Below are 26,693 nucleotides of genomic sequence, written 5' to 3' on the forward strand. Positions count from 1 at the left end.
TCAAATAGTGCTGGTACGTACTATTTACTCAGAAACAGAAAAGAGATGAAGAATTCTGTTTGTATGGGGAAAATGATTTTAGCAACCGTAACTAAAATCCATGGCTGTTCCACACAGGACTGTTGAGAGCATTAACTTCAGTTGGGGGAACAGTTTGCAGTCCTTTGCTGCTTGAGGTATGACACATTCTAACAAGACGATGTAATGCTGGAAGCTGTCATTTTCCCTATGGGATCCGGTAAGCCATGTTTATTACGATTGTAAATAAGGGCTTCACAAGGGCTTATTTAGACTGTAGACATTTTTTGGGCTAAATCGATTGATATTAACACTTATTTAGCCTTGAGGAATCATTTATTCTGGGTATTTTGATATAATTATATCGGCAGGCACTGTTTTAGACACCTTATTCTTTAGGGGCTTTCCCAAAGCATAGGCAGAGTCTCATTTTCGCGCCGGTGTTGCGCACTTGTTTTTGAGAGGCATGGCATGCAGTCGCATGTGAGAGGAGCTCTGATACTGATAAAAGACTTCTGAAGGCATCATTTGGTATCGTATTCCCCTTGGGTTTGGTTGGGTCTCAGCAAAGCAGATACCAGGGACTGTAAAGGGGTTAAAGCTTAAAACGGCTCCGGTTCCGTTATTTTAAGGGTTAAAGCTTCCAAAATTGGTGTGCAATATTTTCAAGGCTTTAAGACACTGTGGTGAAAGTTTGGTGAATTTTGAACAATTCCTTCATGTTTTTTCGCAATTGCAGTAATAAAGTGTGTTCAGTTTAAAATTTAAAGTGACAGTAACGGTTTTATTTCAAAACGTTTTTTGTACTTTCTTATCAAGTTTATGCCTGTTTAACATGTCTGAACTACCAGATAGACTGTGTTCTGAATGTGGGGAAGCCAGAATTCCTACTCATTTAAATAAATGTGATTTATGTGATAATGACAATGATGCCCAAGATGATTCCTCAAGTGAGGGGAGTAAGCATGGTACTGCATCATTCCCTCCTTCGTCTACACGAGTCTTGCCCACTCAGGAGGCCCCTAGTACATCTAGCGCGCCAATACTCCTTACTATGCAACAATTAACGGCTGTAATGGATAATTCTGTCAAAAACATTTTAGCCAAAATGAACCCTTGTCAGCGTAAGCGTGGATGCTCTGTTTTAGTTACTGAAGAGCATGACGACGCTGATATTAATATCTCTGAAGGGCCCCTAACCCAATCTGAGGGAGCCAGGGAGGTTTTGTCTGAGGGAGAAATTACTGATTTAGGGAACATTTCTCAGCAGGCTGAATCTGATGTGATTACTTTTAAATTTAAATTGGAACATCTCCGCATTTTGCTTAAGGAGGTATTATCCACTCTGGATGATTGTGAAAATTTGGTCATCCCAGAGAAACTATGTAAAATGGACAAGTTCCTAGAGGTGCCGGGGCTCCCAGAAGCTTTTCCTATACCCAAGCGGGTGGCGGACATTGTTAATAAAGAATGGGAAAGGCCCGGTATTCCTTTCGTCCCTCCCCCCATATTTAAAAAATTGTTTCCTATGGTCGACCCCAGAAAGGACTTATGGCAGTCAGTCCCCAAGGTCGAGGGAGCGGTTTCTACTTTAAACAAACGCACCACTATTCCCATAGAGGATAGTTGTGCTTTCAAAGATCCTATGGATAAAAAATTAGAAGGTTTGCTTAAAAAGATGTTTGTTCAGCAGGGTTACCTTCTACAACCCATTTCATGCATTGTCCCTGTCACTACAGCCGCATATTTCTGGTTTGATGAACTGATTAAGGTGCTCGATAGTGACTCTCCTCCTTATGAGGAGATTATGGACAGAGTCAATGCTCTCAAATTGGCTAATTCTTTCACTCTAGACGCCTCTTTGCAATTGGCTAAGTTAGCGGCTAAGAATTCTGGGTTTGCTATTGTGGCGCGCAGAGCGCTTTGGTTGAAATCTTGGTCGGCTGATGCGTCTTCCAAGAACAAGCTACTAAACATTCCTTTCAAGGGGAAAACGCTGTTTGGTCCTGACTTGAAAGAGATTATCTCTGATATCACTGGGGGTAAGGGCCATGCCCTTCCTCAGGATCGGCCTTTCAAGGCAAAAAATAGACCTAATTTTCGTCCCTTTCGTAAAAACGGACCAGCCCAAGGTGCTACGTCCTCTAAGCAAGAGGGTAATACTTCTCAGGCCAAGCCAGCTTGGAGACCAATGCAAGGCTGGAACAAGGGAAAGCAGGCAAAGAAACCTGCCACTGCTACCAAGACAGCATGAAATATCGGCCCCCGATCCGGGACCGGATCTGGTGGGGGGCAGACTCTCTCTCTTCGCTCAGGCTTGGGCAAGAGATGTTCTGGATCCTTGGGCGCTAGAAATAGTCTCCCAGGGTTATCTTCTGGAATTCAAGGGACTTCCCCCAAGGGGAAGGTTCCACAGGTCTCAGTTGTCTTCAGACCACATAAAAAGACAGGCGTTCTTACATTGTGTAGAAGACCTGTTAAAAATGGGAGTGATTCATCCTGTTCCATTGAGAGAACAAGGGATGGGGTTCTACTCCAATCTGTTCATAGTTCCCAAAAAAGAGGGAACGTTCAGACCAATCCTAGATCTCAAGATCTTAAACAAATTTCTCAAGGTCCCATCTTTCAAGATGGAAACCATTCGAACTATCCTTCCTTCCATCCAGGAAGGTCAATTCATGACCACGGTGGATTTAAAGGATGCGTATCTACATATTCCTATCCACAAGGAACATCATCGGTTCCTAAGGTTTGCATTCCTGGACAAACATTACCAGTTCGTGGCGCTTCCTTTCGGATTAGCCACTGCTCCAAGGATTTTCACAAAGGTACTAGGGTCCCTTCTAGCTGTGCTAAGACCAAGGGGCATTGCAGTTGTACCTTACCTGGACGACATTCTGATTCAAGCGTCGTCCCTCCCTCGAGCAAAGGCTCACACGGACATCGTCCTGGCCTTTCTCAGATCGCACGGCTGGAAAGTGAACGTGGAAAAGAGTTCTCTATCCCCGTCAACAAGGGTTCCCTTCTTGGGAACAATTATAGACTCCTCAGAAATGAGGATTTTTCTAACAGAGGCCAGAAAGACAAAGCTTCTGGACTCTTGTCGAATACTTCATTCCGTTCCTCTTCCTTCCGTAGCTCAGTGCATGGAAGTGATCGGGTTGATGGTAGCGACAATGGACATAGTTCCTTTTGCGCGCATTCATCTAAGACCATTTCAACTGTGCATGCTCAGTCAGTGGAATGGGGACTATACAGACTTGTCTCCAAAGATACAAGTAAATCAGAGGACCAGAGACTCACTCCGTTGGTGGCTGTCCCTGGACAACCTGTCACGAGGGATGACATTCCACAGACCAGAGTGGGTCATTGTCACGACCGACGCCAGTCTGATGGGCTGGGGCGCGGTCTGGGGATCCCTGAAAGCTCAGGGTCTTTGGTCTCGGGAAGAATCTCTTCTACCGATAAATATTCTGGAACTGAGAGCGATATTCAATGCTCTCAAGGCTTGGCCTCAGCTAGCGAGGACCAAGTTCATACGGTTTCAATCAGACAACATGACGACTGTTGCGTACATCAACCATCAGGGGGGAACAAGGAGTTCCCTAGCGATGGAAGAAGTGACCAAGATTATTCTATGGGCGGAGTCTCACTCCTGCCACCTGTCTGCTATCCACATCCCGGGAGTGGAAAATTGGGAAGCGGATTTTCTGAGTCGTCAGACATTGCATCCGGGGGAGTGGGAACTCCATCCGGAAATCTTTGCCCAAGTCACTCAACTTTGGGGCATTCCAGACATGGATCTGATGGCCTCTCGTCAGAACTTCAAAGTTCCTTGCTACGGGTCCAGATCCAGGGATCCCAAGGCGGCTCTAGTGGATGCACTAGTAGCACCTTGGACCTTCAAACTAGCTTATGTGTTCCCGCCGTTTCCTCTCATCCCCAGGCTGGTAGCCAGGATCAATCAGGAGAGGGCGTCGGTGATCTTGATAGCTCCTGCGTGGCCACGCAGGACTTGGTATGCAGATCTGGTGAATATGTCATCGGCTCCACCTTGGAAGCTACCTTTGAGACGAGACCTTCTTGTTCAGGGTCCGTTCGAACATCCGAATCTGGTTTCACTCCAGCTGACTGCTTGGAGATTGAACGCTTGATTTTATCGAAGCGAGGTTTCTCAGATTCTGTTATCGATACTCTTGTTCAGGCCAGAAAGCCTGTAACTAGAAAGATTTACCACAAAATTTGGAAAAAATATATCTGTTGGTGTGAATCTAAAGGATTCCCTTGGGACAAGGTTAAGATTCCTAGGATTCTATCCTTCCTTCAAGAAGGATTGGAAAAAGGATTATCGGCAAGTTCCCTGAAGGGACAGATTTCTGCCTTGTCGGTGTTACTTCACAAAAAACTGGCAGCTGTGCCAGATGTTCAAGCCTTTGTTCAGGCTCTGGTTAGAATCAAGCCTGTTTACAAACCTTTGACTCCTCCTTGGAGTCTCAATCTAGTTCTTTCAGTTCTTCAGGGGGTTCCGTTTGAACCCTTACATTCCGTTGATATTAAGTTATTATCTTGGAAAGTTTTGTTTTTAGTTGCAATTTCTTCTGCTAGAAGAGTTTCAGAATTATCTGCTCTGCAGTGTTCTCCTCCTTATCTGGTGTTCCATGCAGATAAGGTGGTTTTACGTACTAAACCTGGTTTTCTTCCAAAAGTTGTTTCTAACAAAAACATTAACCAGGAGATTATCGTACCTTCTCTGTGTCCGAAACCAGTTTCAAAGAAGGAACGCTTGTTGCACAATTTGGATGTTGTTCGCGCTCTAAAATTCTATTTAGATGCTACAAAGGATTTTAGACAAACATCTTCCCTGTTTGTTGTTTATTCAGGTAAAAGGAGAGGTCAAAAAGCAACTTCTACCTCTCTCTCTTTTTGGATTAAAAGCATCATCAGATTGGCTTACGAGACTGCCGGACGGCAGCCTCCCGAAAGAATCACGGCTCATTCCACTAGGGCTGTGGCTTCCACATGGGCCTTCAAGAACGAGGCTTCTGTTGATCAGATATGTAGGGCAGCGACTTGGTCTTCACTGCACACTTTTACCAAATTTTACAAGTTTGATACTTTTGCTTCTTCTGAGGCTATTTTTGGGAGAAAGGTTTTGCAAGCCGTGGTGCCTTCCATTTAGGTGACCTGATTTGCTCCCTCCCTTCATCCGTGTCCTAAAGCTTTGGTATTGGTTCCCACAAGTAAGGATGACGCCGTGGACCGGACACACCTATGTTGGAGAAAACAGAATTTATGTTTACCTGATAAATTTCTTTCTCCAACGGTGTGTCCGGTCCACGGCCCGCCCTGGTTTTTTAATCAGGTCTGATAATTTATTTTCTTTAACTACAGTCACCACGGTACCATATGGTTTCTCCTATGCTATTATTCCTCCTTAACGTCGGTCGAATGACTGGGGTAGGCGGAGCCTAGGAGGGATCATGTGACCAGCTTTGCTGGGCTCTTTGCCATTTCCTGTTGGGGAGGAGAATATCCCACAAGTAAGGATGACGCCGTGGACCGGACACACCGTTGGAGAAAGAAATTTATCAGGTAAACATAAATTCTGTTTTTTTTTTTTAACAAGTACCCTTGTCAATGTTTTCTTTTAGATTGTAAACTTTTTGCGAAAGGCTATTTATCAGTGGTTTTCAAAGTGTTAGAGCATATAAGGGGAAGTGCAGGAGCAGTGACTCTTCTCACTATACTATAGAAACCACAAGCAGCAGGTGACTTTGTCAAAACAAAGAGCATTTTTTAGAAGCCAACCATCACACTTGCCATGTAGTTGAGGAATAAGAGTGAGATGTAAAGAAAGGCACTGAGTTCCAAATTGTTTAGATTCTGTGTTTGTTGTCTTGATCAGTAACTTGCATTTAACACAGGAGTAAAAAGTGCAGATTTAAACACCAATGAGACGCAGAATCAGTTTGAGAGCTGTGTGTGAACCCTGGATCAGATGTAATTTACCCTAAGTAAAACTAATTATAAATTTCTTTAAAAAGAAAAATTAAAGTAACATATATTATCAGAGGAGAGGCCCGCCATCTTTGACTTTGAAAACCCCAGCTAAATATTAACTACATTGCTTTAAAGGAACACTCAAGTCAAAATAAACTTTTACGATTCAGATAGAGCATGCAGGTTTAAGACACTTTGCAATTTGCTTCCATTATCATATTTTGCACAGTTTTTTTATATTCACACTTTCTGGGAAAGAAGATCCTACTGAGCATTTGCACAAGCTCACAGAGTATATGTATACTAGTTTGTGATTGGCTGATGTCTGTCACATGATACAAGGGGACTGGAAAATAAGAGCAAAAATAAATTTGGCAGAAAAAAAATCATCTACTGCTTATTTGAAATTTAGAGTAGGTGTTATTGCATTGTCTTTTTATTATGCACTTGCTAATTATGCAATTATACTGCATTTAGTGGTCCTTTAAATAGTTGATCTTTATGAGATGTGTTCAAAATATAATTAAGCACAAATAGTCTGTCAACCTTACTTTATAGAAATAAGCTCTGTTTATTCCAAGGCAATTCTTTGTGACAAGAGGTCATAATTTAAGGCTGGAGGAAAGGAGATTTAGGGCTAGATTTATCAAAGCTGAGGCGGACAGGGGCGCGTATACACGCCCCTGTGCGCCTCAGCTCACCTGTGGCGGAGCGAATTTACCCGCAGGTAATCACCATTACACAGGAGCGCAATTTTGCGCTTGCGTGCAATCCTGCCCGCGCACAGCCAATCACGCGCGGGCAGGAGCTGTCAATCTCCTCGGTCGGACTAGATCGCGGAGATTGAATTTCACCACCTTAGAGGTGGCAAAGAGATTAGGGAAGCGGCGGTCTGGTAATCGCTGCTTGTTAAATTACGGCAAGCAATTTATTGTGGGAACTTGCAGCCGTAGGGCTTTGATAAATCGAGCCCTTAATTGCCAGAAACTTAAACGTTTTTTTTCAATGTCAGAGCAATCAAATTGTGCCTAAGGAGGTAGTGAATGTAAATACCTTAGATACATTTCTAGCTAGAAGCATAAGTCAGAGATTTAAATGGGTCACATTTTTAATAGGATTAGCTTAAGCAAAATTGGAGCTTTTATTGTAAATCAAGTAGGATTTGTAGAGATTGAACTTGATGGACTTCTGTCTTCTGTCAACCTCATCTACTATGTTACTATATAACCTTCTTTAGTGAGACAATTGTCAAGTTTCCAGTTAAATAATATTTCTATTTAGTATTTTATGTGAGACCACACCGAACTGTGCCAATTATGTTTTTCTTTATTTTAGGCCTTACCAGTGTGGACACTGTTCCCAGTCTTTCTCCCAACCATCAGAATTAAGGAACCATGTTGTCACGCACTCCAGTGATAGACCCTTCAAGTGTGGCTATTGTGGAAGAGCCTTTGCTGGCGCAACCACATTAAATAACCATATCCGGACACATACAGGGGAAAAGCCATTTAAGTAAGTAGCCAAAGAACCAGGTCTTTTTCATTTGTAATTTCACAAGTTCTACCCAATAAAGAACTAGAGTCTCATCCTAAAGGTTATAAAACCTCACAGTGTACAACTCATTATCCCCATGTCACCAAAGTTGTTTAGTGCATAGTGCAACATTTTGAACTATTTTTAAATGCCATTGATAGTTATTTGGCTATCATAAACCATCAGACAATAAAGTTGACTTTTGTTGTCATTTCTTTGCTTCTCTAAAAGTATAAATACGTACAGTGCAAATAATATTACTCATTATTAATGTTTACTACATAATTACCAATCAATTACTGAAGACTTTTTAAAAAAAAAATTTTTGTTGTGTTTCATGCTATTCCGCCTCTCCTGATCTTGTCTCTTGCAGTAGTGTGGAAACACAAATGTTGTTACGTGTTTACTTTATTGGTATCATACTCCAATAATAATTTGCCTATTATAGGATGTTTTACTATCATGAATTATATCCTAAATAAAGTTCAAACATTTCTTTATGACATCAATGACTTTATATAAAGTTATGTGCCCAAAGGGCATTCCAAAATACAGTGCTTCTATTTCATGCCCTTATACTAATATGACTTACGTGTGCTCATAATAATGTCATTGGAATTGGCACATTTTATAGCTATTAGCAGAATTGATAGGGGTATAACTTTCTAATATAACAAACTGATTTAGAGTGTATTTATAATAAGCATATTATATTATATTGTATTATATTATATCAGAGGTGCATGAACAAAATAATGTAATTTTGATCTAAAAACATAAAGCCTCCCATAATATGTAGTTTAATAGTAAGTGCCATTACTGTTATGTTTGCTGTAAAATAGAAACATCTGCTGCAGAATAGAAACAGATGCAAAATTGATATTTTTTTAAATAAAAATATTTTCTGTATCATTACTTATGTGTGTATGGGTGTGTATACATTGCTCATAATTCCATTATATTTGTTCACATGCCAAACAAAGGGATCACACTATGTTTGCCGTGTGTAAAAATATAATGGAATTATGAGCTCTTTATGATTACGGAGTCTTTTTTTTTGGAATTGTTTATTTCATTGACTTGGTGAATACAATTTTGAAGACTGCACTCCAGATATGGATATATATATATATATATATATATATATATATATTATGTCTCTTCAACAAAGTGCATGGACACTATACATTCCTGTGATAGTAAGAGAAATGTTAGGAGGAAATTGTATAAAATTAATTTCCAAATGTAGTGCCCTTAATTTTTTTCTGGAACCCCTCTATTGCCTTGTCAACCAGGTTACACAATGTGCTAATATTATTATGCTAATAATATTTCTTTCAAAAGATGGTGAGCGTTCACAAGTCATTACTCATGAGATTCAACTCCTGACCACTAGTAGGAGACAAAGATACCCCACACTCCACAAGCCTTTAATCCCTCTCACCACTCTGGCATCCTAGTCTTATCTTTGACTCTACAGGAAGAAAATAAAAACATTAGATGCTCCAGCTTCTTTGCGAACAGGTGTTCTCAGACCTTTGTGGGACCCTTCCTTAGACAGGGAATGGTATTCTCTTGTGGTAGTTTATCACTAGCCTACCAAAGGTTTTGCGGGGACTTGTCCCCTAGCCTCCTCCTGTTGGCTTGTCATTGTACTCTTTTGGTTATCCTCTGCTGTTGCTGGTACTGCACTAAATGGACTCTCTACTGGAAGCAGTCTTTTCTGCAACTTGTAAGCACAGTAGAGCGGGTGCATCTGAGGTAAGTGCAGCCATTTCACGCACTTGCATAGCCCACAGGCTATTAGCAGGTACACTAATTTTGAAGTGCATCATAGCCAGGTGTTACATATCTCTATTATACAGACATATACCATCTTTCTAGACTACATATCATATTAGTATACAGGTATATATGTTTTATATGATTTTTTAATCTTGTTTGAGAGGTACTCTTTGTGATTTTATTTCTTTGTGCGCTCACATATTTCTTTAGCGTGTACCAGCTATTTTATTTCTACCAGCACTATGAGGCTATGCTCCTAGATTTGTTGCGTGTACCAGGCATCCTTTACACCAGTGTTTCCCAAACCCAGTCCTCGGGACCCTTACTCAGGCCAGATATTCATTATATCTTAACTAGAGCACAGGTGAAATAATCAGCTGATGGGTGAGCTGATTGTTTCACCTGTGCTCTAGTTAAAAAGCAGCGTTGAGGGGTCCCAACGCTGCTTTTTAACGCCACTGGTATTACGAGTCAGGCAGGAAAGGGTCTACCGCTCACTTTTTTTCTGCGACTTTAGTATACCGCAAATCCCCTTACGTCAATTGCGTATCCTATCTTTTTAATGTGATTTGCCTAACGCCGGTATTACGATCGCCTGAAAAAGTGAGCGGTAGACCCTCTCCTGGCAAGACTCCTACCGCATATAAAACTCAGTAGTTAAGAGTTTTATGGGCTAACGCCGTAACATAAAGCTCTTAACTAAAGTGCTACAAAGTACACTAACACCCATAAACTACATATTAACCCCCCACATCGCAAACACTATAATAAAATTATTTAACCCCTAATCTGCCGACCGGACATCGCAGCCACTTTAATAAATTTATTAACCCCTAAACCGCCGCAATCCCGCCTTGCAAACACTAGTTAAATTTTATTAATGCCTAATCTGCCGTCCCTAAAATCGCCGACACCTACCTACATTTATTAACCCCTAATCTGCCACCACCAACGTCGCCGCTACTATATTAAATTTATTAACCCCTAAACCTAAGTCTAGCTCTAAGTCTAAGCCCACAAACTTAAATATAATTTAATTAAAATGAAATTAAATTACTACAATTAAATAAATTAATCTTATTTAAAACTAAATACTTACCTATAAAACAAACCCTAAGATAGCTACAATATAACTAATAGTTACATTGTAGCTACCTTAGGATTTATATTTATTTTACAGGCAACTTTGTATTTATTTCAACTAGGTACAATAGTTATTAAATAGTTATTAACTATTTAATAACTTCCTAGTTAAAATAAGTACAAATTTATCTGTAAAATAAATTCTAACCTAAATTACAATTACACCTAACACTACACTATAATTAAACTAATTACCTAAACTACCTACAATTAATTACAATTAAATTAAATAAACTAAATTACGGAAAAAACAATTACAAGAATTTTAAACTAATTACACCTAATCTAATCCCCCTAACAAAATAAAAAAGCCCCCCAAAATAATAAAATTCCCTACCCTATACTAAATTACAAATAGCCCTTAAAAGGGCTTTTTGCAATCAGCCAATAGGATTTAAGTTCAATCCGATTGGCTGATCCAATCAGCCAATAGGATTGAGCTTGCATTCTATTGGCTGTTCCAATCAGCCAATAGAATGCGAGGTCAATCCTATTGGCTGATTGCATCAGCCAATGGGATTTTTCCTACCTTAATTCCAATTGGCTGATAGGATTGGGGTTGGGTTTGGAAAACACTGGTTTACATGCTTCAGTTTTTCTGAATGTGCATAACAGCCCCTTTTTAAATGTATATATATATATATATATATATATATATATATATATATATATATATATATATATATATATTGTATTATATAGTTTAGTGCACACTGGTGCTTTCCTATTTTTCTTTTATGCTATTGTTTTTTTTGGGGGGGGGTTTGCATGCTCATATTCAGTTAGTCTTTTGACAGTTCATTTTATTTGGCAGTTGAACAACGCTGTTAAACAGCTGGCAGTTTTTCCAAAGTGCTATTCCGCCATTTGAACTGTATCATTGAGGCCTAGCTTGTTTTATTTTACCCCTGTGTCCCTTTTTCCTGTGCTATACCTGCAGTAGGGGGTAAGTTACTACTTTTAAAAACCAGGTTTATATTGTAAATTATATATATACAGGTACAAATCTCCAAATCCAGAATTATTCAGAAATCAAATCTTTTTCATTCATATGTTTTTGTCTCTTTGGTGTTGTTGTTTTTTTTTTTTTTGTTGTAAAATGTAAATGATAGTCTATATTTATTTTAAACAATAACTATTGCCTTCTTGATTACAGAACTGTACTGTGTATACAAAAGTATTACAATTCTGTAAAACTACCTTTAAGTTGCATGTATAAGCAAATTGTGACATGTAAATATTACACAAATGACATAAGATATTGTTGTTTACACTTGGTCACAATCCGATCTCCAAACTGTCCCATTTTACAGATGCAAAGGTAAAACTATTCCTAAATTCAAAACCTTTTTCCAGTCCCAAGCTGTTTGGATACAGGGGTTTCAACCTGTATATACAATTGTTCTTCTTTTTAAATCACAAATAGGGCTTTTATTTTCATATTTCTCTCTTACAATATTTATTCATAAAGTCCCTGTTACATATTGCAACATTATTTATTTACTGTTATGTATATTCAAATTGAACAATAAAGTTGCTTTGGTGGTCTTGTATTTTTTTGTCTGTGTTTTTCTAAGTACATTATGGAGCATGTTATACTGTACTCATTTATATACATACTAGGCGATAAGCCAGCCCTGAGGGCAGTCTATGTTTAAAAAATACAAATAAACTAAAAATAAACAAAGCTATCCAAAATAAAAAATTTAAACCTAAACTAATACCCCTATAAAATTAAAAAATCCCCCTCAAAATAAAAACACCCCCTAATCTAATACTAAACTACCAATAGCCCTTAAAAGGGCATTTTGTAGGGCATTGCTCTAAGTTAAACAGCTCTTTTACATTAAAAAATTACTTAATCCCCCTAACAGTAAAACCCACCCACCTACCCAAACCTCCAAGATAAAAAAAAACTAACACTAAAAAAAACCTAAACTACCCATACCCTTAAAGGGGCATTTGTATGATCATTTCCTCTTAAAAAGTAATTCAGCTCTTTTCTGCCCTTAAAAGGGCAATCAGCTCTTTTCCAGCCCAAAAAACACTAATCTTAAAAAAAAAAAGCCACCCCAAAAAATAAAAAAAAAGCCCAAAACTAAGCCCCAAATAATTTCTCACTATTTCCTAAAAGTCCCGCGGAGAAGGTCGTCTTCCAGGTGGCTCTATCATCTTCTATTTTCATCCAGAACGAAGGAGGGGCGGCGCAGTGCGGAACTGTCTTCCCCGATGCGTGGATCCTCAGCCGTGGTCTTCGGCGGAGTGGAGGCTTCTCTGCATCCGATGTCTGTCGTACACGGAAGATTGAATGCAAGGTACCGCATTCAATTTTGGGTACCTTGCATTCCTATTGGCTAACATTTTTAAATCAACCAATAGGATTAGAGCTACTGAAATCCTATTGGCTGATTTAAAAATTTCAGCCAAAAGGAATGCAAGGTACCCCAATAAATATGGGGTACCTTGCATTAAATCTTCAGTGTGCGACGGACAATCACATGAAAAGGATCCTCCACACCGGCGAGGACCACCGCTGAGGATCCATGCATCACAAAGACTCCTCAGATTTGTCATCTGTAGGTAAGATGCTTCCATTTTAATATGGGAAGAGTCCACAGCTGCATTCCTTACTTGTGGGAAATTCTGAACCTGACCACCAGAAGGAGGCAAATACACCCCAGCCAGCTTAAATACCTCCCCCACTTCCTCATAACCCCAGTCATTTTTTGCCTTTCGTCACAGGAGGTTGGCAGAGAAGTGTTAGAAGATTTCGGAGTAGTCTCTTATGGAGGGTAGTACTCTTCGAGATGGGACTGTAGTTTTAAGTAGTCTTGTCAGCCTCTCAGTGAGATCATGGATGAAAGTTAGAGTCCGGAGATGCAGGGACGGTCCTGCATTGTGCACCATGTGATTCATTCCCGTTTTTCCTGACCGGGTGTCTATCAGAGAGGAGTCATAAATCTCTGTACTGTCTGGGTCATAGGAGGTGGTGAGTGCCCCAGCCATTGGGGTATAAGGGTGCCGTTTATTTTTTAATAAAATAAGATGTTTTATTTCTCTAGTTCTCCAGGTATTGCACTAGCCATGGAGGATTCTGTTACTTTAGAGGGCACTCCCTCTATTTCTAATGAGTAATTCCTGTTTATATGGTGAGGAGGCCTTTGTTCCACCCTCTCAATTATGTTCCATATGCCTTGATAATGTGATAATATCAAACATGTTTGATACCACTGAGCCATCCACCTCTGAGGAGTTGTCGTCCAGTGAGGTGCGTACCCCACATTCTTATATCTCTACACATGCAGTTTTCCCATAGCATTGCTGATCCTCCATTTGGAGGGGGCCTTTTTTCACCAGAAGTTACTGCGCAGTTCAGACGGTGGTGTCTGTGGCCTTTAATGCTGTACGTTGCCCTGCTAAGCGCAAGCGAAAGGTGACATATTGCACTCCTTCCCAGAGTACATCCAATAATTTATTGGATTTAACTGAGGGTTATCCGAGGATGAAGTTCTTTCTGAGACTTCAGAGTATAAACATTCTGGGTCGGAGTCTGCTGCCTCTAAACCTCCGGCTGTGGGGGAAGCAGACTTTAGTTTAGGAATTTGCGCTTTCTTCTAAAGGAAGTTTTTTGCGAATTCAGAGGTCAAATTGCCTGATGAACCTTTAATTCCTAAATTGGATAGAGTTTGAGGACAGGGTGGTACCTTATCCTTCCCTGCTCCTGTTAGATAGTGAACATTATTAAGAATGAATGGGACAGGATTGGATTCCTTTTCCCCTCTTCTCCCTTTAACGAATTGTCCCCGGTCCTGGACTCTCAACGGAATTGTTAGGTTCCGTCCCTAAATGGGATGGCGTTATCTTCACCCTTGCTAAATGTACTACTATCCCGCTTGAGGATAGTTCTTTGTTTGAAGAGCCCATGGATAAAAGATGGAAACTCTTTTAAGAAAGATGTTTCAACATACAAGATATTTGTTTCAACCGGCGGCGGCTGTTGCCGCGGTTACTGGAGAAACTACCTTCTGGTGTGACTCATAGGATTTGATCAGGGTGGAGGATCCCCTCAATGTTACTCAGAAAAGATTTACGGCCTTGAGGGTTGTTAATTTTTTTTATCGGTGCTGCTATTAGGCAATTTATTCGCTTAAATGCTATGGCTTCAGCTTTTTCTGTTGGGGCCCGTCGGACTCTGGCTGAAGTCATGGTTTGCGGATATGACTTCTAAGTCTAGATTTCTTCCCTCCCTTTAAGGGAATGATTTTGTCTGGTCCAGTCCTGGACTCAATTATCTCCACGGTCACAGGGGGCAAGGGTGCCCTCCCACCGCAAGAGTATATGAACTTTTCTAAGGGACGATTTTTGTTCTTTTCGTTCTGATAAAGCCCATGTCAGCAGTCCTCCGCTAAGCCAGAGCAAACTAAGAGCTCTTGGAAGCCGGCTCAGTCCTGGAATAAATCCAAGCAGAGCAAAAAGCCCGCCGAGTCTACGTTGACATGAATGGGCGGTCCCCAGTCCTCTTCTGGATCGTGTAGGGGGCAGTATGTTGCTCTTTTCAGTTGCTTGGTTCAGGGACATGCAGGATCCATGGGTCCTGGAGGTCATAGCTCAGGGTTACAAGATAGGGTTTAAGTCTCAGCCACCCAAGGGCAGATTGCTCCTGTCTTCTTGACCAGAAAGGAGGGACAATAACTCCTAGAGGATCTGTCCTCTAGGAGTTATTGTCCCGGTGCCTATCGCAGTGAGAGGTTTGGGATACTATTTAAACCTTTTCATGGTCCCTAAGAAGGAGGGAACTTTCCGTCCGATTCTGGACCTAAAGTGCTTAAGCAGGTTTTTAAATGTCCCCTTGTTACAGATGGAAACAATAAGGTCCATTCTTCCCCTCATTTGAGAGGGGTAGTTCATGACCTTGATAGATCTGAAGGATGATCCCTTCTCGTACCAATCCTCAAGGACCACTTCCAGTTCCTAAGGTTTACATTCCTCGGCCAGCACTTCCAGTTTATTGCCCTTCTGTTTGGTCTAGCTAAAGAAATTTTTCGAAGAGTGGACCATTCGGAATATCTCCTCTGTCTTCTTCGATCCCATGGATGGCAGATAATCTAGAGAGAGTTCTCTTGTATCAAGTACCAGGGTAGAATTTTTGGGTACTATAATAGTCTTCATAGACTTGAGAATGTTTCTAACAGACCAGAGACATTGCAAGCTAGCTTCAACATGTCTTGCCCTCCAGATCTCATTAAGGCCATCTGTGGCTCAGTGTATGGAGGTGATCGGTCTAATGGTGTCCAGCTTGGACATCATTTCCTTTGCCAGGTTTCACCTCAGACTGTTGCAACTGCGCATGCTGAACTAGTGGAATGACGATTATTCGGATCTGTCTCAACAGATTTCACTGAACAACCAATCGTGAGAATCGCTCTCTTGGTGGTTTTGTCCAGATCACTTGTCCTGATGGACGTCCGTCTCAAGACCATCCTGGGTGATTGTGACTACGGTTGCGAGTCTGTCTGGATGGGGAGCCATCTGGGGTGCCAGGAAGGCACAGGGCATCTGGTCTCCTTCCTGATCTCATTTTGGATCTTGCTCTGAAGGCTTGGCCTCTGCTGGGTTCGTTCCAGTTAGTCAGATTCCAATCAAACAATATATCCTTGGTGGCTTACATCAACCATCAGGGGGAAACAAGAAGCTCCCTATTTTTGAGGGAAGTATCTCGGATTCTGGTGTGGGGGAGACCCGCATTTGTTCTCTGTCAGCTATTCACATTCCGTGTGTGGACAACTGGGAAGCGGATTCCCCAGCAGACAATCCTTTCATCCGGGTGAATGGTCTCTCCATCCCGAGTGTTTGCAGAGATTTGCAAGAGAAAGATCTTATAACGTCTCAATACCAAACTACCCAGATAGGGGTCGAGGTACAGGAATCCTCAGGCGGAGCTAATAGATGCATTAGCGGTGACTTAGAGGTTCAATCTAACTTATCCTTTCCGACCATTACCACTACTTCCTAGTGTAGTGGCTCGAGTTAAGCAGGCGTCAGTGATACTGACTGCTCTGCCATGGCCGCGAAGGATATGGTTCGTGGATCTAGTGGGGATGTCATCATCTCCTGCGTGAAAGTTACCCTGTCGCAGGGATCTGCTGACGAAGGTCTCTGTTCATCAATGTCTATATTCTGTGAGGCTGACTGCGTGGAGATTGAACGCTTAGTCCTAGCCAAGAGAGGGTTTTCTGAGAGAGTTATTTTTACTCTCATTCAAGCTCATAAGCTGTTTGCTCATCTCATCTATCATAAGGTGTGGAGGACCTATTTATTCTGTTCTCCAGGATTAACTGGAGAAGGGCTTTTCTGCAAGTCTGTGTTGCAGTTTTCGGCCTTGTCTATGTTACTGCACAACAGGTTTGCAGAGCTTCTAGATGTACAGCCATTTGTTAAGTCTCTGCTGGGATCACACCTGTGTTTAGATCTAAGGCTCCTCCTTGGAGTTTAAATCTTGTCCTTAAGGTTATTCAACGGGCTCCGTTGGAGCCTATGCATGAAGTAGACACTAAATTGTTGTCTTGGAAGGTTCCTTTTCCACTGACTATTGCTTCTGCATGCAGAGTATGTGTGATTGCTGCCTTACAATGCGTCCATCCTTATCTGGATTTTCATGCCGATAAGGCTGTTCTACGAACCAAGTTAGGTTTTCTTCCTAATGTTGTGTCAATTTGCAACATCAATCAAGAGATTGTGGTTCTTTTCCTATGTCCTAATCCTTCTTCATCGAAGGAACGTTTACAACATATTTCTGGATGTGCCTTAAAGTTCTATCTTCGGGCCACGAAGGAATTTAGACAAACCTCTTTCTCTGTTCTCTTTTCCGGGAAGCGAAGGGATCAGAGGGCCTCTTCGACTTCCTTATCTTTTTGTCTGAGGAGTGTCATCTGTTTAGCATAGAAATGGTGGGACATAAGCCTCCTCTGACGATTACGGCTCATTCTACGAGAGCAGTGGTTTCCTCTTGGGCCTTCAAAAATGAGGCCTCTATGGATCAGATTTGTAAGGCGGCTATCTGGTTCTCGTTGCATACTTTTACAAGTTTGATGTTTTTGCTTCTGCTGAAGCAGCCTTCGGGAGAAAGGTTTTGAGAGTGTGGTGCCCTCAGATTAGGGTCCGCCTCTCTTTCTTCCCTCCCGTTAGTATTCTGTGTACTCTAGAGCTTGGGTATATGTTTCCCTCAATTAAGGAATGCAGCTGTGGACTCTTCCCATATTAAGATGGAAAACATAAATTATGCTTACCTGATAATTTAATTTCCATCTGTATGGAAAGAGTCCACAGCTCCCGCCTGTGCTCTCCGATAGGCGGCCCTAAATTTGAAATTTTTTCTTCTGGCACCTTGTTCACCCTGATATTTCTCCTACTGTTCCTTGTTCCCTCTGCAGAATGACTGGGGTTATGAGGAAGTGGGGGAGGTATTTAAGCCTTTGGCTGGGGTGTCTTTGCCTCCTCCTGGTGGCCAGGTTCAGTATTTCCCACAAGTAAGGAATGCAGCTGTGGACTCTTCCCATACAGATGCAAATGAAATTATCAGGTAAGCATAATTTATGCTTTTATGATAATCAGAACTTTATCCTGATACAGATATGTAAGAAGCCTATATGCAGCTTCTTTTGGATCAACTGATCAACATTTCAGTCATTATTCATTTTAAAGCTACGTTATGACCTTTAAAGCTATGTTATGACCACCACCAGTTACTAATTTTGTCCTTCAAGACAAAGGTTTTTTGATTGTGGTTCTTCCTTTGGAACTTACTATAGCTCCCAGAATTTTGCATAAACACCTCAGGGTGTTGGTATAGTTTCAAGTATAGAATCTATTTTCATTTAGATTTTGTTTTCTCTGTTTTTAAAAACAGTTTTCTGTTGTTCTTTGAAGGCATGGAAGGAGAATCAATTTTCAGAAAATTATTTTTCCACAGTTATGAGTTTCATTTCTGAGAGTCTTTGTAGACTGTACCATGACACTTTTGTTATGGATCAATGCAGATCCAAGTTCAAACAGCTTGTTCTTTCTTCCATTATTTGTTCTATGTATATAAGTTTGGGTGAATTGTTTATCTGTCTGTACCTTTGCATGTTCTATATTAGCCTTAACAATTTAGCTTGCTATTTTCTTAATGCAGGGATTACAATCCGTTTTCTTCGTAATCATTTTGGACTCCTGTTAAACAGTCTTTGTCCTAGTGGTCTATTCTCCACTCCAGTTTTCAGGAGACATTTTTTATTAGTTTTGTTTTTGGTCAATATTTTCTTCTGACACCAGTCTCTTGATTGGGGTGCAGTCTGGGATTTGACACAAAAAGCTTGTTTCCCCAGCAGGCAAGGTTTCCATTTAATATCTTTGTACTTTGTACAATCTTCTTTCTTCTCAGACTTGGCTTTTTATGAATATGAGATACTTGTCTCTGTTTTTCTAGTAGGTCAAGTTCACTGCTGTGGCAGAGATGATCCTGTAGTTTCTTTACCAATAATGGAAGTCACTTGAATTTGACTTGAACTGAGATCTGTTCTCTTTCTGCATTTCACCTTCAAGGAATGAATTGTGAGGCGGATTGCTTTAGGGTACTATTGCTTTATCTAGGAGAAGGGTTTCTCGTTTAAAGTGTGTTATACCAGTTTGTGTATACATGACTTAGTTTACTTTTAGACCTTATGTTTTTTGTTTAATCCTCTCTTTTTCAGATGCTTTACCAGAACCAGGAATATTTAATCTCAGTTTCTGAAGACTTCTAATTGGTATTTCATCTAGCTTTCCTTTTTGTTACTTCATCTGTTGTACCTACAGAGTCATAGTTATCATCAAGTACTTTTGCTAATCAATAATTCTGTTTGCTTCAGCTTGATAAGGCAGAACTGGTTATGCAGTCCTAAACTGAATGTTAAATTTTTATTTTTGGCTTTTACCATTGAGTCATTATCCTTCTTCTTCTTTTATCTCAGGCCTATCAAATTTATGATTTAGAGATTGAACTCTTGATTAATAATCTAAGGGCTATATTACAAGTGTAGCACTAAATATCGCTTGCATGCAAGTGATATTATTGCTCCACTTTGTAATACCAGTGCACAATAATGCACTCACAAGTGCGCTCTTCCATAGGGTCCTATGGGAGCCTCATTCTGATGCCGTCACAGACGATTGTCAGTTTGATATTTCTCTGTGAACTTGGGCAAATATGTTAACACGCTGTTAAATACTTTTACTGACTTTGGACATCTTTTACAATTTGTTATATGTTCTAACTCTTTCCTTACTGCTGTCTAGGGGATATCTTCCTGGGTCATGCAGTTTTAAGATTGTGTGGAAACTCTGGGTACCATGTAACTAATTTACTCAAATATGCCTGGCTACTACTGGGTCACTTACAGTGTGTTGTGGTGAAGAAATTCCTACCCAATGTATTTCTCTGGTACATTGACATTTTGTGTTGGTGTCTGGATCTGGATCTCCTAAAGCATGACTAGAATGGCTTCACTCTTTCCATAGGCATCTAATATGTCTAGTTTTTAAGATTTATCCATTATTATTACTGGATAGAAAATGTTTTCATGTAAATGGGCTTATACAGCAATATATGGATACTTTGTAAGAGTATAAGTAATCTAATCCCCTAGGTATTTATGAACATGATATATCTCCAAAGTGAGTGGCATTGTTTTAATTATTTTATTCTCCTATATTTCACTACATTATTTAGTGTGGTCCAAGAGAGGCCACTATTCACCCAAGGGAATATACTTCTTATTTTTAGCACAGTAGCTTATTTAGGGGTACATGATTATATTACAAAAATGATAGTATAATTTTGTATGTAGTGGGTTTTTGGGATTACTCATTGATGTATCTTGAACGCTTAACTTTAACTTGTACTACAAATGTTTTCCTCTGTTTCAAATGTTAACGCAATCTGTAAAATGCGTATTGTCATAATCTCCCCTATAAAAATCATTAAAAAAAATAATAATAATTTGCCCACTTATGAGTCAGACGACTACAGTTGTTTCTTTAGCTTTCTGGTTAAAGTTCTTATTCAGTATGGCTTTATTGGAAGCAGGACATTTTTTACCAGAATTTTTACAGTTATTTTTACTAGATTAGTTCCAGTTTGGGGCCATTTTTAAAATGAGGTCTCTGTTATGTAGATTACATAGCAGAAACTTGATCTTCTTTACTCACTTTTCTTTTGGGATAGTTTTTGAAAGGAACGTCCTACAGTCTTAATGGTTGAAAAATATGTGTCTGCCTTTAATTATTGTCACACCCATTTACTCATGGACTCCACAGCTTGGGTATTAGATCCCAAGAGTAATGACTTGTGTACTCTCACCTGCTTATGAAAGAAAACAACATTTATGCTAACCTGATAAATTAATTTATTCCATGATGGTAAGAGGCTATGAGACCCATCCATATTTTTTTTCTTTTCTTACTACTCTATTTGTCTCTTTTTCTCAGCTATACATTAGACTGGGATACCAGAAAGGTAAGAGGGATTAAAGGCTTGTTGGATGTTGAGTATCTTTGCCTCCTGCTACTGGCCAGGAGTTGAATCCCAAAAGTAATGGTTTGTAGGTCCACTCAGCCTTTCATCCTTCCGAGGTTGATAAAATGAGCAGCGCCTTGAGACCCTTACGGGTGATTAGCTGCGCTTTACAAGTACCCAATACATACATACAACCACCATGAAAGAAAAACATTTATCAGTTAAGCATACATTTTGTTTTGTTTTTCATTTATAAGCTATTACTGATCTAAGGGATCCAATTATCCCTTTCCATTAGTTATCAAATTGAGTTTAAATAATCTAGACAACAGATTGAATCAACAAGGAGCCATTGCCATTCAATATCCTTTTTTGTGCCTTCGTTTGACCTTTCAAAATTAGCTGCAGATGTTGTGTGTATGTTCCACAAAAATAGTGAGGTTGGAAAGGTAGGAGGAATAACATCATTAGCAAGTTCCTGCAATGGGAATATACATTATTTTTCCCCCCTCTGGTAAGCCACTCATACTCATAATTGGTTGGAGACCACTATAGCAAAGTTAATTGTGTCAGACACAACTACTAGATAAACCAGTTCAACCTTATAGTTCTGAATTGTGTAGATTTGGGGGTCTTCAATAAATTATCAATGAAATAATTTACCTACAAATGACAAATATCACCAATGCACCATAGAAGTAGATTTCTAGCCATGAAATACATAGGTTCAGATATGAAACGTAGAAATACTATTTGTAAATGTATAAATATGTTTTAAAATGTATGTCACATATATTTTTTCCAATATATTTGCTTTTCTTTTTTTCATTGTTAAACAGTACTCAAGGTTTTAAATTCTCCACGTTAAAAGGAATAATTAGATAATTTACCTTTAAATTCAAGTGGATTTAAACTGAAAAAAATAAAATATATATTTTTAAACAAATATATATATATTTGCATATATTTTTGCATGAAAAAATATATTTAAAGTGATAGTAAATCCTAGCGTTTCTGAAACGCTAGGATTTATCAGTGCAACAAATAAAGGGGACTTTCAGTCATGAAGTATAAAATACTTCATGCTGAAAGTTCCTTTATTTATCTGCAGCGTTTGCTGCACTGAGCGCTTTAGCCTGCCCACAGCAGAACATTATTTTTTCAATGAGGTGACGTTTCCACCTCTTAGCCAATAGCCGTGTGGTCCAGTTGGCAATATGTCGGATAGCTAACACGCTTTTGGCTAAGCGTCACATAAGCGAAAAATAGCGTTCTGCTGTGGGCGGCATGGGGCGCTCAGTGCGGTGAGTGCTGCAGACAAATAAAGGAACTTATGGTATGCTTCATGACTGAAAGTCACATTTATTTGTTGTACTGGTAAGTGGTAAATCCTAGCATTTCAAGAACACTAGGATTTACTATCACTTTAAAGCTATTTAATCTGACTTTGAAACCAACAGGAGCTCCATTTAAAAACTATACACACACACGCACATAAATAAATAAATATATATATATATATATATGTACAGTGGATATAAAAAGTCTACACACCCCTGTTAAAATGTCAGGTTTCTGTGATGTAAAAAAATGAGACAAAGATAAATCATTTCAGAACTTTTTCCACCTTTAATGTGACCAATAAACTGTACAACTCAATTGAAAAACAAACTGAAATCTTTTAGGTAAAGGGAAATAAAAATAAAAAAATAAAATAATATGGTTGCATGAAGTATGAACACCCTTAAACTAAAAGTTTATTGAAGCACCTTTTGATTTTATTACAGCACTCAGTCTTTTTGGGTATGATTTTTTCAGCATGGCACATCTTGACTTGGCAAGATTTGCCCACTCTTCTTTGCAAAAACACTCTAAATCTTTCAGAATGCGAGGGCATCTCCTGTGCACATCCCTCTTCAGATCACCCCACAGATTTTGAATTGGATTCAGGTGTGGGCTCTGGCTGGGCCATCCCAAAACTTTAATCTTCCTCTGGTGAAGCCATTCCTTTGTTGATTTGGATGTATGCTTTGGGTCATTATCATGCTGAACGATGAAGTTCCTCTTCATGTTCAGCTTTCTAGCAGAAGCCTGAAGGTTTTGTGCCAATATTGACTGGTATTTGGAACTGTTCATTATTTCCTCTACCTCGACTAAGGCCCCAGTTCCAGCTGAAGAAAAACAGACCCAAGCATGATGCTGACACCAGCATGCTTCACTGTGGGTATGGTGTTCTTTTGGTGATATGCAGTGTTGTTTTCGCCAAAAAGTTAAACTTTGGTTTCATCAGACCAGAACACCTTTTGTAACATGCTTTTGGGAAACTTCAGATGTGTTTTTGCAAAATTTAGCCGGGCTTGGATGTTTTTTTTTGTAAGAAAAGGCTTCGATCTTGCCACTCTACCCCATAGCCCAGACATATGAAGAATATGGGCGATTGTTGTCACATGTACCACACAGCCAGTACTTGCCAGATATTCCTGCAGCTCCTTTAATGTTGATGTAGGCCTATTGGCAGCCTCCCAGACCAGTTTTCTTCTCTGCTTTTCATCAATTTTGGAGGGACATCCAGTTCTTGGTAATGTCACTGTTGCACCATATTTTCTTCACTTGATGATGACTGTCTTCACTGTGTTCCATGGTATATCTAATGCCTTGGAAATTCTTTTGTACCCTTCTCCTGACTGATACCGTTTAACAATGAGATCCCTCTGATGCTTTAGAAGCTCTCTGCGGACCATGGCTTTTGCTGTAGGATGCGACTAACAAATTGTCAGGAAAGACCTACTAGAACAGCTGAACTTTATTTGGGGTTAATCAGAGGCACTTTAAATGATGACAGGTGTGTACTGACTCTATTACTGTTACTATTTAACATGATTTTGAATGTGATTGCTTAATTCTGAACACAGCAACATCCCCAGTTATAAAAAGGTGTTCACACTTATGCAACCATATTATTTTATTTTTTTATTTTTATTTCCCTTTACCTAAAAGATTTCAGTTTGTTTTTCAATTGAGTTGTACAGTTTATAGGTCACATTAAAGGTGGAAAAAGTTCTGAAATGATTTATCTTTGTCTCATTTTTTTACATCACAGAAACCTGACATTTTAACAGGGGTGTGTAGACTTTTTATACCCACTGTATATATTGTATTTCAAAAACCCATCTTTTAGGTGAATCAGAATTTTTTTTATTTAATGTCCCCTTTCAGATGCAAAATTATTTTTATGTTGCAAACAATTTTGCTGAAGTTTCAGAAGCATAAATTGTGTAGCACAAATGTCTCTTTCCATGCCCGAGATTTCCTAAATTTTGGACTAATTTATTTACCATCATCATAAAACATTTAAAATCTATGTTTTTCTAAATTAGTGTATATATTAAAATAATAAACCAAACACATTTGTCTTTTTTTCATTAAACTCTAGAATTTCCAACCATTGACACTCATGGCAGGGGTGAATTGATCTGCTTCCCTTTATAAGTGAAAATGTAAGTTTTTGAAGTTTAATAAATAGTTTAAATAAACTTCAGTTTGCTAGTTTTACAGAAACTGTGGCAGTGATGTTCTTTATTGGGATAAAAAGACATGAAACCCAATTTTTTTTTTATGATTCAGACAGAGCATGACATTTTAAACAACTTTCCCATTTAAATATTTTATCCAATTTGCTTAATTCTCTTGGTATCCTTAGTTAAAAATCATTCCTAGGTAGGCTCAGGAGCAGCAATGGATTACTGGGAGCTAGCTGCTGATTGGCGGTTGCACATATATACATCTTGTGATGCCCCCAGTGTGTTCAGCGAGCTCCAGTAGTGCATTGCTGCTCCTTCAACAAAGAATACTAAGAGAACAAAAGCAACTTCCTTAATAGAAGTCAACTGTGAAATTGTTTAAAATTGTATCCTCAATCTGAATCTTGACAGAAAATGTTTTGGTTTAATGTCACTTTAATTATAATCAGTTTCCCAGACTACAACTACAAGTTTGTGTTATAATTTAAAAGTTAAAAATAACGTCCACAATGAAATTAATATGTCTTGTTTTCCTCCTGTGCATTTTTCAATTTAGATGTTTATGATATTAAAATACCCTTCTACTATCTCATGAAATTACAAAACAGCTTAGTAAAGGTTTATACAATTTAGTGCCCGTAAACAAGGTTAAAATAACAAGCATATACTTTTATTTTATTGGATTCAAAGACAGAAAATATAGTAAAAATAATAACAGTCAGTTATAAAATAAACAAATTTAACAATTGTATAGTAAATGTCTATTCCCTAGTAGAGAGAGAGCCTCTGAATGAATTTTTAAAAGACTAGTTTCCACCTAAACATACCTTTAAGGGTTCACTTTACTAAAAGATTGTCTATATTATGTTGTAGTAAATAGTTCCCATTACACAACTGCTAGAAGAATGGACAGAGTAAGGTAAAAAAAAAATGGAATTTATGATATTGATTTTCTCTGGATGTTCTGTAAATAGATTTTAGTAATTAATTAAAGAGGTTTAGAGGTCAACGTGTCAAAAATGTGTATTTTATTGCTATAGAGTTATTTCTCCTGTACACGATTCAGTTTTTTTTGTCTTATTTTCCTAGTGTTTTGGATTTTCTAGATTTCACTTTTATTAAAGAATATATATATGTTTGTGTGATGTGTGATATGTGTGTTTGTTTATTTATATTTATTAATTTATATGTATAAATATATATGTGTGTGTGTGTGTTTATAATGATAGATGTTAGCAGGATGAATACATGGTTGCTATTTCCACACATTATTCTTTAGATTAACTACCCCATATTCTTCTTTAAGCAACTTAATAAAGTTCCATTAAAATAGTTTATTAAAGCCGTGACATAATATGGCTGAAATTAAATCACAAGTTTTATTTTACAGTCCTACCCAATAACACTAAAGTCCTAAAAAAAGTACTAAATGCCTTCATTCCAAGTTTATCAAGCAGTAAAAGGTAGTATATTTTGGCACACCGATCCACTAACTAATCAGTTTTCTAATAAACAATCAGCAATACTCTAATATGTCATCAGCACTTCGGGTGCTCTGAGGAGATGATCTTCCCATAGACGTTAATGAATACACCAAAAATCATTAGGTAATCAATACTTCTGAGTTATTTTCATTGAGCTGATAGGTCTGATACATTAAAGCTGACGTTTTACATTTGTCAAGATCACAGTGCAGTTTTTTAAACAGTGGAATAGGCTGCTAAGAATATTCCCAGAAAGACAACCAAGAATCACAACTTATTTATAAGGATATGCTGTCTGGCTTTAGCAGATGCAATAAATAAACATATATCCAGAAACCTAAAGCCATATATTTTAGAGATGTTTTAATGTATTTTAAGTGCTATAGATTACCTGCAGCAGTGAACAAACTTTATTAAAAGGTTGTAGAGTTTAAAGAGAAAATATGGAAAATGAAATAGAAAAATGAAAGCCAATTTTTTTTGTATTATGTAGTCATGCAGCTGTATATCACTTAGAAATATTATTTCCCATTGAAATATTTGGAAAGACTGGATACTATAAATATAGATACTTCTGACACTCTATTGTAACTGGCATGCATGGACCAGGATATTTTTTTTAAATGAAAATTCCATATATTTAATGAAAGGGATGTACAGATTTTGGTGAGAAAA

At 38.8% G+C, this 26,693-nt stretch overlaps 1 protein-coding gene across 1 annotated transcript in view; it reads left to right on the forward strand.

Annotated features, from left to right (window-relative positions):
- Positions 1-26,693, forward strand: part of PRDM6 (PR/SET domain 6) — a 282,147-nt gene that overhangs the window by 248,740 nt on the left and 6,714 nt on the right. The window contains exon 6 of the mRNA XM_053701612.1: positions 7,354-7,530. Within this exon, the coding sequence (XP_053557587.1) occupies positions 7,354-7,530 (177 nt within the window). The remainder of the gene's footprint in view (positions 1-7,353; positions 7,531-26,693) is intronic.

Source organism: Bombina bombina, chromosome 2 (assembly GCF_027579735.1).
Source record: "Bombina bombina isolate aBomBom1 chromosome 2, aBomBom1.pri, whole genome shotgun sequence".
Classification (NCBI taxonomy): Eukaryota; Metazoa; Chordata; class Amphibia; order Anura; family Bombinatoridae; genus Bombina; species Bombina bombina.